This window comes from Caretta caretta, chromosome 1, assembly GCF_965140235.1.
Source record: "Caretta caretta isolate rCarCar2 chromosome 1, rCarCar1.hap1, whole genome shotgun sequence".
NCBI lineage: Eukaryota > Metazoa > Chordata > Testudines > Cheloniidae > Caretta > Caretta caretta.
Window position 1 is genome coordinate 151,557,113 of NC_134206.1, and position 15,413 is coordinate 151,572,525.

The following is a 15,413-nucleotide window of genomic DNA, read 5'->3' on the forward strand; positions in this document are numbered from 1 at the left end:
AATCCTGAAATAAAAAAATTGGTGTCGAAAGAAAAAGGAATGGAAAATTTGGCAGCATGAAACAGGATTGGTACTAACTACTAAAACAGAGGATAATATGTCTGTGTGTGTGGTTCCAATGGAAATTATATCTGAAATTATCTCTCTAGTTCACGATAATAGGCATTTAGGAATAGATAAGACTCTCAGTAGGTTACAAATCGTGGATGGTGGCCAAACACGAGAGCAGATATAGAGCAATCTGTGAACAATTGTTTACCCTGTGCAATAAATAATGCAGATACTAAAATAATAAAAGGATCATTAGGACACCAGAAAATGGGGTCCGTCGGCTAGGTTGCAAATAGATTTTATTGGCCCATTGGCAAAAACTGCAAAAGGAAATCAATAATGTTTGGTGATAGTGGATCCTTTTACTAAGTGGGTAGAAGCAATTCCTACAAGAAATAATACTGCATTAACCACAGCTCAGGTTTTGGTGGATCAATTTATTACAAGGTGGGGTATCCCCAAAGAAACAGATTCAGATCAGGGACCTCACTTTATAGGAGAAATTACAAAAGGATTGTGTCAAGCTTTTGGCATTAAGCAAAGACTGCAAATAGCTGGACATCCTCAAAGTTCAGGGCAAGCGTAAAGAACTAATAGAACAATAAAAACTGCCCTGAGGAATGTAGTAAATCAACAGGGTAAAGACTGGAATCAGAAACTACCTCTAATATTAATGGCTATCAGGGGAACGGTAGCATCACATGGCGTAACTCTGTTTAAAGCCATGACAGGGAGAGATAGGAAAAATGCAGAGAGGAGTGTTGAATGAGATATGGGATGAGAAAGATTGGTATTTACCTTCCGTTCCCTCTACCTGGACAGAGCAAGATTTAGAGGAGTTCCTGGAAAGTTTACCTGTTCTGGAACCGACTAGTCAGAGTTCGAGGGTGGACCAATCATCCCAAATGGAAGCTGTAGTTTACCAAATGGAAGAACAACCCCTTCAAGTCATAACTCCCTTATGGGGGGATCAATGTGGAAGACTAGTAGGTACAATTAACATAAATGGGGGGAAAATATGTCAATCAGGTTATCTAGACACAGGATCTCCATATTCTGTGTTAAACAGCATATATAAACCCTCAGATTTTTTTTACCCTATATCTCCTCAGATATAGCTGAAGTACGAGGAGTATTAGGGATAAAAAGTGAGATTCCTGTAACAATCCCATTGACAGTTAACATAGGGAATAAGGAAATATGTAATGTACATACTCAGAGTATGAGAAAAGTAGTGACTTGTCTTTATTTTATTTTTATTTTGATAGAGAAAGAAAAGGGAAAAGTAGAATAGATAAATAAAATGGCAGCTTGGTTTGAGGAAATTCCAAATATGGAGGAGGAGGAAATGGGAGATTTAATGGATGATGAAGAATTAAGAGATTTATTAAATATAGATATGCTAATAGATGAACTTATAAGACTAAATGCAGTAAAGGATGAAAGAGATACGGATGAAGAAAGTGGGATTAAAGAAGAAGAGGAGGGAACTCGCCCACTAATTGTGTCCCAGATATATTTAGCTCAGTATATGAGACTGATGGTTCCAATCCAAATTATTGCAGCAGAAATTGAAACAGTCTGCTATATTGATACTGGATCATTGATGCAGTAGATGGGGATATTATGCAATATATGTCATGAGACATGTATATGCTTACGGGACTATCTGGAGAACAGATATCTATTTCCTTAAGTGTTCCTCTATCCATCAACATAGGTATAAGATTAATAGATAACATGTAATTCGGTTTAGCAAATATGGGAGTCGGTAGTAGAGGACTCATTATTATAGATATTGTGAAAAGATTGAATTATATGATGGATATAAAAGCAAAGGTACTGTGGAATGCTGAATACAACAATAAGAAGCAAGAGAAATGAAGTATACGATACAGAAGGTTTAATTAGGTAGTCCCTAAAGCAAGTAATGGTAGATTTAGATCCTATGGATGTTTTGAGGCAAAACCCACTAAAGGTCTAATATACTTTTTACATTGTGGAAGGATGGAAGAAATTGATGGAAAAACTTTTAATAAAAGTTCCTACTGATAGAAAGAAAAGAAGTTTGATGGATACTGTACTAGGAGGAACAGGGAATACTGAACAGTATAGATGAAGAGGTATTGGCTAATAAGTTAAATTCAGTAGGACAACATTTGGAATCTGTGACTAAACTCTAAATAACCTCTTTAAAAGACATAAGTGCTAGCCATCACCGTAGCAACTTTTAAAAAAAACTTTTAATAAAAGTTCCTACTGATAGAAAGAAAAGAAGTTTGATGGATACAGTACTAGGAGCAACAGGTATCGGGCTTGGAATACTGAACGGTATAGATAACGAGGTATTGGCTAATAAGTTAAATTCAGTAGGACAACATTTGGAAGCTGTGTCTAAACTCTAAATAACCTCTTTAAAAGATATAAGTGCTAGCCATCACTGTAGCAACTTTACTTTTGGGTTGGGAAAAGTTACAAAGAGCCGATCATTTCGCCATCTTAAATACAGGAGAGGTGTTGCAAAGCAATGTATCGCTACCAACAGCATGTATACAAGCACAGACTTGGATTTATGATGTGGTGAAAGATATATGAGATGGAATGAGTGGAATTTTGCCTCTAGAAATAAGAAGCATAATGTGGAAATATGCCACTCAGTCTGAGAAAAGACTATTCTTGGTGGAAAATGGTAAACTTCACATACAATCCTCAATTGAACCAAGCTACTACATATATAATTATAATCCTAATGCCAAAACTGAATGGATATCTCCTATTATAGCACTTGGGTTAAATGTTAACCCTAGTGTGATGCAACCAATAGAACACAAACTCTGGGTAATAAAACAGAATCAGACATGGAAAACTGTGGAACTTGAGGCTTGTATAGAAGAATGTGGAATTGGATATATTTGTAATAATGGTGCAATTCAACCGTATGATATATATTTAAATGAAGAAAGAGGAAAATGCCATTATCAGTAAGATCCTTTTCCATTTAATGGATCCATTGTTGTATATGTTGGAAGAAAATGTGTATGTATTAGAAGTTGGTGTATGCTGTTTAAAGCAAATCACATATACTATGTAACTAATAACCCTTATAAAAACAAATGCTTGTGCAATATTACTTCGGTGATTGATTGCGTTTTCATACCCAAAATTGAGAATGAAGAAATTAAAGATCAATACCATATATATAAAAGAATTAACCCAATACCTTTAGGATTAAACATAAATTTAGTTAAGCAATTGAGTGATCATCCTGAATTACAAAGACAATTACAAAAGGCTCAGAAAAATGCACAAAGGCTTATGATTACTGTACACCATTCTACTAAGAAAATTGAACTAGTAATAGAATGTATAAAAAGTGATACCAAACATAGATGGTGGGAAGAGTTTTGGGGATGGTCACCCATAGCAACAGGATTCTTTAATGTAATTTTGCATCCGAGTGGTAGTCTTGATGTTTCAAATTGTAATGGCAATTATGTTTATTATTTTGGTGTACTGAATCAAAAGAAAAACAAAACTACTATGGTACACAGGCAAGTGTGACCAAGGTGGGAATCAAGAGTGGTGAGGAATTGTGCCAGTATGAGGACATGTCTGCTCAGTCTCACAACTATGAGAGCCTTGAACCAACAATGGACAAGACCACACACTCATTGAACTCACAAAACAACTAAATGCTGGATAGATAAATGAATTTATCATACTAGTAGTGAGGGGAATTGATACAAAAGGTTTTTTTAAACTGTTCTAATCCTATGTCATAACTGGCAACACCAAGGACAGAGCCTTATGACTGCATCTACCTACAAAGAAAAGCTTCGAGATGGGGTTTAAATTGCCATAAAATTCACTTCCTTCGAACAGCTTAACAAAAATGGTGGCAGTATCATGATACTACCATTAGCATAATTTAGTAGTTAGTTTTAGGCTAGATCAGTGATGAGCTGCCAAAATCTTAACAACTGGTTCCCTCCTCACCCCACGAGGGAGTCGTAGTCCGCGCCCGCACCTGCCCCCTAGGACTCCTGCCCCATCCAACCTCCTACGTTCCTTGACGCGCCCCCACCCCCGGGACCCTTGCCCCATCCACCCTCCTCCCCTGTCCTCTGCCTCCGGAACCGGGCAGGATGGTCTCATGGGCCACCGTAGTGGGTGCCCACCGCGCCCTGCCCCTAAGAGCCAGAGGAACCTGCCGGGGGGTGAGGTGGGGAGTCCCGGCGGTGCTTACCTGGGGCGGCTCCTGGAAAGCATCCGGCAGGTCCCTCTGGCTCCTAGAGGTGGGGTAGCAAAGCTACGGGTGGAGCAGGGGGAGCGGATGCTCCCTCCACTGATCACATCAAAAGTGGTGCCTTAGGCGCTAACTCTGTGGGTGCTCCAGGGCTGGAGCACCCACGGTGAAAATTTGGTGGGTGCAGAGCACCATGGGCAGCTCACCACCCCAAGCCCGGCCCCAGCTCACCTCCTCTCCACCTCCGCCTCCTCCCCTGCATGCGCTGCCCCGCTCTGCTTCTCCACTCCCCCCCCAGCATCCCATGAATCAGCTGTTTGCGTGGGAAGCCAGGGGAAGGGCTGAGAAGCAAGCGACAGCTTCGCGCTTAGGCCCAGGGAGGCGGAGGTGAGCTGGGGTGGAGAGCGGTTCCCCTGTGCACCCCCCGGTTACCTGCTGCGGCGCGGATGGCCCTCCTCGCACCCCCCCCGCCCCAGCTTCCCTCTGCTCCATCTCCGCCTCCCTGGGCCTGAGCGCGAAGCTGCCGCTTGCATCTCAGCCCTCCCAGGCTTCCCGTACGAACAGCTGATTCGCGGGAAGCCGGGGGAGGGAGTGGAGAAGCAGAGTGGGACGGAGCTTAACTCAGGGGCGGAAGCAGAGTGGAGGTGAGCTGGGGTGGGTGGTCTGCACCCACCAAATTTTCCCCATGGGTGCTCCAGCCCCAGAGCACCCACAGAGTCAGCACCTAAGGCGACACTTTTGGCCGGTTCCAGCGAATCGGTATGAACCGGCTCCAGCTCACCACTGGGCTAGATGCTTTAGATAAATTATAAATAATGATAGTTTGGACCTATAAATACAAAATGGTGGACACACTGATTTTCTATTAGAAATTCTCAAAATGGAGGACACAGACTAAATCGACCAATAACAAGTAAGAAACAAAGGTCAAACAAAGTTCAGAAAACGTGACTCAGCTCACTCCAAAACACCTGCAGGGGAGGGGTCAGGAGGAGGATTAGCTAGGATGTCAGGGCAGAGCTGATTGGCTGAATAGTTGCCACCCACGCAGGGAGCACTCAGCTTGAAAGGTCAACCAATCAGAGAAGACCAGAAACAGAATATAAGGCTGGCCAGACACAGGCTTGGTATGTGTGTCTGTTTTATATAGCGAGAGGAAGGAGAAGAACAGTAAGTGAAGATGGAGAACAGCAGAGAAGGCAACCAGGCAGCAATGATAGAAGGGAAAGATCAGAGCAGAAGGACCTGAGATGAAACAGAGGAATTGGTGAAGGAGTGCAAGTCTTGTCTGTTTTAAAGGACTGTTTGTGTGTGTGTCTGTCTGTAAAGCTGGATGTCTGCTTCTGAGTATGATCTAACCCACCCTATCCTGTGAGTGCCCCGCTACCTCTCACAGAATGGTAATTTTTAATTGCTCAGTGTTTCTTTAATGCTATATTATAGTGCTGTTTTATACATATGCACTGGGTATTTGTATATTACATTGTAATAAGTCTAATGTTATTATATAGGAGGCCTTATGCATATGTATGAAAAGTGTGTACTAATACTGCAACACTGTATTTGTCTTATAGTCTGTGTAGTTTTGTGTCAATTGAATGTATAATCTCTAAGTATAATGTAATTGTGCTTTACTGCCTGTTATATACTGTACTGCTTTCCTTCTTGCTTTACTGAATATACAGTAATCACCTAATTTTCTCTCAATAAATAAGACTTTGTTTTTGAAGAACTACTACTTGTATGACAATCCTTTGAGCGGAGCGCTGTATCCGTGTCCTTTCAAGGTTTAGCAGGATTAGCCTGCTCTGGAGACTCCTTTGCGGGTCGGAGTCAAACCTGCTGGTAATACCCTGGCAATTCCTTTAGAGTGGGTCACCAACTTTCTGCCCAAATGGGCAGAATAAATTAACAATCAATTTATAATTATAGGAGACCAGTATTGGAGTGCGTTGGGGCCACATTTTGGGGTAACACTGACATTTTTTTTTTACTCCCCAATGTAACTGTGTCTTGTATACCATGAAAAGACCAACAAGATGATTGGTTAGAATATACAGTCTAAGTGAATGGTTTCAGAGTAACAGCCGTGTTAGTCTGTATTCGCAAAAAGAAAAGGAGTACTTGTGGCACCTTAAAGACTAACCAATTTATTTGAGCATAAGCTTTCGTGAGCTACAGCTCACTTCATCGGATGCATACTGTGGAAAGTACAGAAGATCTTTTTATACACACAAACCATGAAAAAACCTACCACTACAAAAGGTTTTCTCTCCCTGCCCCCCACCCCACTCTCCTGCTGGTAATAGCTTATCTAAAGTGATCACTCTCCTTACAATGTGTATGATAATCAAGTTGGGCCATTTCCAGCACAAGAGATCCAGTTCCTGGACACTACAGTGCTAATAAACAATGGTCACATAAACACCACCCTATACTGGAAACCTACTGACCGCTATTCCTACCTATATGCCTCCAGTTTTCACCCCGACCACACCACACGATCCATTGTCTACAGCTAAGCTCTGCGATACAACCGCATTTGCTCCAACCCCTCAAACAGAGACAAACACTTACAAGATCTCTATCAAGCATTCTTACAACTACAATACCCACCTGTGGAAGTGAAGAAACAGATTGATAGAATCAGAAGAGTTCCCAGAAATCACCTACTACAGGACAGGCCTAACAAAGAAAATAACAGAACGCCACTAGACATCACCTTCAGCCCCCAGCTAAAACCCCTCCAATGCATTATTAAGGATCTACAACCTATCCTGAAGGATGACCCAACACTCTCACAAATCTTGGGAGACAGGCCAGTCCTTGCCTACAGACAGCCCCCCAACCTGAAGCAAATACTCACCTGCAACCACATACCACACAACAGAACCACTAACCCAGGAACCTATCCTTGCAACAAAGCCCGTTGCCAACTGTGCCCACATATCTATTCAGGGGACACCATCACAGGGCCTAATCACATCAGCCACACTATCAGAGGCTCGTTCACCTGCATATCCACCAATGTGATATGTGCCAGCTATGCCTCTCTGCCATGTACATTGGTCAAACTGGACAGTCTCTACGTAAAAGAATAAATGGACACAAATCAGATGTCAAGAATTATAACATTCATAAACCAGTCGGAGAACACTTCAATCTCTCTGGTCACGCAATTACAGACATGAAAGTTGCAATATTACAACAGAAAAACTTCAAAACCAGACTCCAGTGAGAAACTGTTGAATTGGAATTCATTTGCAAATTGGATACAATTAACTTAGGCTTGAATAGAGACTGGGAGTGGCTAAGTCATTATGCAAGGTAACCTATTTCCCCTTGTTTTTTCCTCTCCCCTCCTCCCCCCCAGAAGTTCTTGTTAAACCCTGGATTTGTGCTGGAGATGGCCCACCTTGATCATCATACACATTGTAAGGAGAGTGATCACTTTAGATAAGCTATTACCAACAGGAGAGTGGGTTTGTGGGGGGGGGGAGGGGGGGGAGAAAACCTGGATTTGTGCTGGAAATGGCCCAACTTGATTATCATACACATTGTAAGGAGAGTGATCACTTTACATAAGCTATTACCAGCAGGAGAGTGGGGTGGGGGGAGAGAAAACCTTTTGTAGTGGTAAACACCCATTTTTTTCATGGTTTGTGTGTATAAAAAGATCTTTTGTACTTTCCACAGAATGCATTCGATGAAGTGAGGAGCTGTAGCTCACGAAAGCTTATGCTCAAATAAATTGGTTAGTCTCTAAGGTGCCACAAGTACTCCTACTCTTAGTGAAGTAATTTTATTTTTTTAATGGTGTGTGTTTGTGGGTGGGGATCTTCATGATCCCACCAGTATCCTGTGTGAGAAGCAAAGGACCCAGTTGTTTTTGGTAGAGTCAGTGCATAGTTGCCAACATGTAAGTTCTTTGGGGCAAGGACTGTCCTTTACTCTATGTTTTAGAGTGCCCAGCACATGTGGGACCCTAATGCTCATTTGTACCTGTACTTTATTACTATTTTTATTGATGGCATTGGCAATTGTCTAAACTGGTGGACTGATTACTATCATGCTCCCTCAGTCACTGGAGCATCCTAGTGAATTTTAGTACTTAGTTCTTTTCAAACATTAACTAATTGCCATAATACCTCTTTATAAAATGTAAGTACCTTTATGCCTGTTTTATAAACAGAAAAACACAGAGTAAGTGCCTTGATGAAGGCCACAGAGTGAGTCAGCGATATAACCTGGATTAAGACGACCAGAAAAATCACATTTAATTAACTAGATGCTATTAGTGTCTCTCCATTTACCCAAAGGTCACCTGGTTGCTCAGCAAAGTAGGCAGCTCTGATGCAGTGAAGACGGGACCTTCTTATCTGTGCCATCAGCAGCAATCTGAACAGCACTGCTCCCCATGGCTATAGAAGTCACTGGGGGTCCTTCCCAAAATTGAGGGGCGTGTGGCCCTGGTTTGCAAGAGACACAACGGCCAGTTCTTGGCAGTTATAGGGGGAGTTATGAATAACCCATGATGTTTAGCAAAGTCAGTTACAAACTTGCAACCCCCATGACAAGTTATCCTATAATTCCAAGACTGTGTTTGCAAGCAGAGGGAGGCACAAGAAGTTTTCCAGGCAACTAGGGCATTCCCACTTGCTGCTACATTGGACTCTGATTTTGCCTGCATTCTGTACCCTGCACCCAACTCTGTTCCTTTTTCCTGCTCCACTCCTAGCTTCTTCCTCAATCTTGCCTATGCTCCTGATTCCCCCTGTACTCCTGCTCTGTGCCTCACCTCCAACCATCAGTTACTAGCGCTGGCTATAAACCCTGGCTCTGACTTCTGACTGACTCTGGCTTGACCCTCAGCTCTGGTATTTCATAGAATCATAGAATATCAGGGTTGGAAGGGACTCAGGAGGTCATCTAGTCCAACCCCCTGCTCAACGCAGGACCGATCCCCAATGAAATCATCCCAGCCAGGGCTTTGTCAAGCCTGACCTTAAAAACTTCTAAGGAAGGAGATTCCACCACCTCCCTAGGTAACGCATTCCACTGTTTCACCACCCTCATAGTGAAAAAGTTTTTCCTGATATCCAACCTAAATCTGCCCCACTGCAACTTGAGACCATTACTCCTTGTCCTGTCCTCTTCTACCACTGAGAATAGTCTAGATCCATCCTCTTTGGAACCCCCTTTCAGGTTGTTGAAAGCAGCTGTCAAATCCCCCCTCATTCTTCTCTTCTGCAGACTAAACAATCCCAGTTCCCTCAGCCTCTCCTCATAAGTCATGTGTTCCAGTCCCCTAATCATTTTTGTTGCCCTCCGCTGGACTCTCTCCAATTTTTCCACATCCTTCTTGTAGTGTGGGGCTCAAAACTGGACACAGTACTCCAGATGAGGCCTCACCAATGTCGAATAGAGGGGAACAATCACGTCCCTCGATCTGATGGCAATGCCCCTACTTATACATCCCAAAATGCCATTGGCCTTCTTGGCAACAAGGGCACACTGTTGACTCATATCTAGCTTCTCGTCCACTGTAACCCCTAAGTCCTTTTCTGCAGAACTGCTGCCTAGCCATTCAGTCCCTAGTCTGTAGCGGTGCATGGGATTCTTCCATCCTAAGTGCAGAACCCTGCACTTGTCCTTGTTGAACCTCATCAGATTTCTTTTGGCCCAATCCTCCAATTTGTCTAGGTCCCTCTGTATCCTATCCCTACCCTCCAGCGTATCTACCACTCCTCCCAGTTTAGTGTCGTCTGCAAACTTGCTGAGGGTGCAATCCACACCATCCTCCAGATCATTTATGAAGATATTGAACAAAACCGGCCCCGGGACCGACCCTTGGGGCACTCCGCTTGATACTGGCTGCCAACTAGACATGGAGCCATTTTTGAGAGTAACAGCCGTGTTAGTCTGTATTTGCAAAAAGAAAAGGAGTACTTGTGGCACCTTAGAGACAATGGAGCCATTGATCACTACCCGACTATGGCTCAACCCCGACTTATTTCCCCAAGCTGGACACCTGCTGTACCCACTAGACCTGACTCCTGCTCTGACCACTAGGCAAGACCACCTAAGGCTGGGTCCCTAACAATACCTAGTGGAGAAGAGTGTGTTTCACAGAAAATAATACCCAAAGTTGACAGACTTAGCAGAAAGGTCAAGGACCGATCACTATAAAACTTGCACTGACGTTGTTTGTGCTCTCCCACCCCACCACCCCCGAGGATTAACAAGAGTCTGCAACTCCTTCCAGTACTGTCAGTCCAAGATCTATCAGCTGCAGCAAATTTATTTTTTGGGGGCAGAAAATGAGGAGCACAACAACTAAGCAAAGAATAGTGTTGATTTAATTTTATAATTGTCATGAAGACAATTATGAAGCACCCAGGAAAAATGAAAGGCCATGCCAAATTACAACCTATATTTCTGATTTGTTCCCAGATCCTGCACCTCAATTAAAATAGTGTGAACTGAAACATCTTTGTGGGTATTTGGGTGCCAATGACCACACCAAGCACACTGCTTTGCTTCAAAGTTCCCACATATGATATTCCACAATCCATGACTTCCTAAATTGGAGCAGGGTTAGCTAAGATGATACTCCTAAGGAACTTCAGAAGATCTTATAGTATAGGATACTTAGCTTCAGTAGCAGGTTTTTGGTTTTTTTTAGTATAACACAATATTATGGGAAGTCTATATACTGTAGGAGTTAGGCTGTTAACACCACATCAGATCACTGATCTGTCATGGGTGTCTCATTCATTGCAACAATTACACTATCTTAACATTCATTGCATAGGCAAAAACATTGAAGAGAAGTAGCTACTGGGCACATACCATCTCTGCTTTTCAGAATTAAACTATTTTGATGATTACTTATTAAAATAACAAAGCACATTATAAAACAATCCCCATAAAGGACTAAGAGCTCGGCTTTTAAAGGCATCTATAATTCTTTAAAAATCTGGCCCTAAGGGCCTATACAGTAGTGGTTCCTTAAAATAAGCTGTATTTTATTTACAGTGGATTTAAAAACATCTGACAACACCAACTATCTGTATTTTAGTTGTCAATATATTCAACAAGGCTTATCAGACTGAAATCCTATATCTGATACTGTACTGTAAATAGTAACCTTTTAACTGTAGGATCATTATGGCATTGAATCTGTGGGACTTTTAAATGCCGTGTAATGTCATTACAACTATATAGTGTTAAGATATCCCCTCTTTTTAAAATGAATTAAAATCATTTTCTATTTAAATCAAAATCATGCTGAATGGGCTAGACTGATAATTCTTTGAAGGTCTGTGAGCTGCTTGAAATTTTCACATCTCAAGGGTTTATTCTTGTTCAAATTATTTAAATACTGAAACACAGTAGTAGCTGTTCAAATCTGCTCTGCCTGTAATTATCATCATCTATCTTTGGATATAAAAATTGCTTACTACACATCACATACATACTCTGATGGATCACTGTTTCAGAAGGGAAAAAATGAAAAACAGCTTGCCAAGCTGTTATCTTAGAGCTTTACATTTTTATTTATGCTATTACTGGTAGTCTGCAGAACATATAATAGTACTATTAAATTTGATTCCTCGACAGGTATCAAATTCATCTAGGAATAATGACATTATAATGTCATTGACAGCATTCTGGAAACTGCCAGAGCCATAAATGATCTTCGTACCTTGGTTGCCAGAGCATTTCATCACCATACTCCTTGTCTGAAAAGATGTAATGTCCCAAATCAATGTCTTGCAATACATGCAGAAGCTAGTGTTAAATATGAAATATTATTGCCATGCAAAAAACATGCACATCAGGCATCTGCTAGTGTTTCAGAATGTTGTCTCTTATTTGCTGAAGTCACATTATTCATTTCAATTTAAATGCCATAGTATTGGGGAATTAGATATAGTAATGTTTAAAATGACTACGGTTCATATATGATACAATTATAAAGACTACGGCCATGTTATTCTATTTTTAAGAAATATACCTTTATACTTTGATATACAACAGCTCTTTCAGGGCCAAATAAGGTCATGTGATAATATTTACAACTAAAAAGAGACAAGATTATATGCTGGGAATTACAGAGCATATTTTTCTAGACTTAATTCTATTGTTTTGTAAAATGTGAATACAAGGAAGCTAATCTGCAGAGCCTACTGTCCACACAGTGTTGATTATCCTGAATTGTGCAGTACTAGATTAAGTTTCTGTTATTCACCCTCCACTCCCCTCCTGGTTTCATAGACATTACACAAAAGACAGACTATTAAAAAGTCTGGAGTCAGTGACCTCAGATATTCAGTTCTGCTGTCCAATATTCGCACAATAAACCAACCCAGAAAGAAGAAATTAGACAATTTTAGGGCAAACTCTTGCAGATTTCACAATGAATTGTAATAAAGTTACCTAGCACAGGACTTTCTGTAAAACAGTGTTAATGTACAACAGAAAAATTCACAGGACAAGGTCTGGGCCTGGCTCAAGTGGTACAAATCAACCACAAAGCTAACTTAACTGGCCCTTAGAGTGGATCCTGGGGTGGTGTAAAACTGCAATGGCAACTCTCACACTGCCACCCATCTTGGCTTCCCCAGTGCAGGGGCTGTGGAGGGCAGGGTTTTGTGTGTGGGGTGGGTGGCGGTTGGGTTGTCCCTCCTCCCAGTGTAAAGGTAGATTAAAGCCACTTTACAACCCCACTCCTCTCCTGAGCAGACCTTGTTTACTTATTCATAGAACATTTTTAGGATGAATTTTTCATAAAAGGCCTCTATAATTTTGTATCCACAATCGAGTCTAGATGCAATTTTCAGGGCACACTCATTTGTGGATTCAAAGATAACACCTCCTGATTTGTGGTGCTACATGTTTTTACATCTGTAACGTTGGGGAGATGTCTAAATTCTAACATTTGCATCTTCAACTGATTGCAAGTATAACACTGTCGGTGCAAACTCAGAAGTCAGATTGAGCTCCCATAGAAAATTCAGCTCCTTAAGATCAAATTCTGATCCCACACTCTCACTCTAACTTTCATGGGAGTAGTGTGAGTTTATCTAAAAGCAGAATTTCTGTCTGATGTGTAAGGGATATACTACTATTGTAAAAAGATAAAGAACTGGGTAAAAACATACAATTTCATCCACTGTGACTACAATTTGGGAATTGCTAAAGGTGATATTTGAAGAGCTGAGCATCAACGCAGTGGGTCAAATTCAGCCCTGGCACAACTCCCATTTATTTCAGTTGAAATTGCATCCACTTGCAGAGAGGTTGGATTTGGCCCTGTTTGTCAGGCTATTCACACAGAGCTTAAGGATTTAGGAAATATTGTTAAGTGTAAGGGAAATTTGCTCTGTCGCAGGGTCTCACTAGGTGCAGAAAACAAGTACTGTAGCCTGTGCAGACTCTCTCTCTCTCTCTCTCTCTCTGTCTCTCCAGGTACTTACAACATCCTCCCCGCCCCTTCTCTCTCTGAAATTGTTACTATGAGAGGAGTACAAAAAGATCCCAGAGGAAAATAACTTATATCATATCCTGGGCTGATGAAACAAGTGAGCAGCAGTGATCTTTTGTTTAACTTTACTGCCCCTACTCAGCTCACATTATTGCAGGTAACAGGCCCAGTGGTGGGGAATGTGGCATATAAACAGGACAACCCACTCACAGATGTCTCCCTTCATACCCAGCATATATGCATTTACTACTCATCTCAGGGTTTATGCAAGCCGCACCTTTTTAATCAGGTAATGCTGTACTGCACATGCTCATGAATACAAACAAAGCCTAAGTTAGTGTTACTGTTAGCTCATGAATACAAACAAGCCTAACACAAACAAAGCCTAATTATTCACTGGATAGTAAATGGGAAGCCAGCCTCAGACCTGAGACTGGTGATTGGTGCAAAAAGAATAAGCATCTCCGCCTGGTTTACAAGTCCACCAATACGCACCCCCAGACATATGCTTACTGTTATATGCCTACTGGGGTATTTGTTAGGTCCAGTATGTAGTAGGGATTTTCTCGCTTTTGGAAGCAAGTCCCCATCTCTTTTCAAAGACAGGACCAGGCTCTAGATAGTGTATTACTGGCAGAGTGTACTATAACTTGAAGTATCTGCTGTACTGTGCTTTCTTACCAGCAGTAACCTGAACTTCATCCTGGACACTGGGTGTCTTATTTTTAGTGGTGATTGCAACATTTCTTTCTACTGGCATAGCAGTTGTTCCAGAAACCACACCAGTTAACAGAACTTCCACTCGCTCCTCCACTCTGTTTCTGGCTTGACAGCATACAACAGCTACAGGAAAGAAGGGATCGATTTTTGTAAAATGTTACTTTCCTGAAAAATTAGTTTTTTGATTTTAACAAAATAACTAAAAATATAAGGGTGGGATATCTTTAGAAAGATGCTAATACCAGGTATTCAATTACCCCAATTGGGACTGAAATTGTGAAGAAGAGCCAGTCTTACTGTTCCCTTCATATTCTGTCTGATAAAAACGCATGGTAAGATGTTGCTCAATTTATTGAAAAAACATTCTGGACTAAGTAATTAATTTCCACAGCTGCTTCTCAAATAACACTTGAAAAGAAATCTCTGCAATTTTTTTGCAATTATGAAATTTAGAAATTTAATTGAAATTCATTTGAAAATAAAACGGTATAGTATCCTTTAAAATATTTTAATTGGAAGTAAAAATAGGTGCTGCAGAAAAAAAGAAATTCAAAAGAAAGTTAATAGTTGTGGAAACTGAAAATGAATTTTTTTATATCTTAATTTAAGATAACATGCTGTTGCTCAGAGTTGAAGTTTTAGAGAACATTTAAAACAGAGTTAAAGAAACATACTAAGATTTAAAATTTTGCAACTTTAGTTTCCCTTAAATATCTGGTGAATATTGAATATGGTTCAATCACTGCTTTCGTGCCTCCTGGTGTCAGGTCACAGAGTTTCAGGGGATCTTTTACTCTAGTGCGCCCTCTAGTCAGTTGATCTGGTTCTACCATGATCTTTTCTTGGTGAATTACCCCTCTGGCCAGGGAACACTTACATTCAACCCCCTTCCAGGGTTACAAAAGT

General features: G+C 41.2%; 1 protein-coding gene across 2 annotated transcripts in view; it reads right to left on the bottom strand.

The window, feature by feature from the left end:
- CFAP47 (cilia and flagella associated protein 47) overlaps positions 1-15,413 on the bottom strand; it is a 651,611-nt gene that overhangs the window by 54,591 nt on the left and 581,607 nt on the right. For both annotated transcript variants that reach the window (XM_048863833.2, XM_075132125.1), the window contains one exon: positions 14,469-14,630. In XM_048863833.2, coding sequence (XP_048719790.2) covers positions 14,469-14,630 — 162 coding nt within the window. The remainder of the gene's footprint in view (positions 1-14,468; positions 14,631-15,413) is intronic.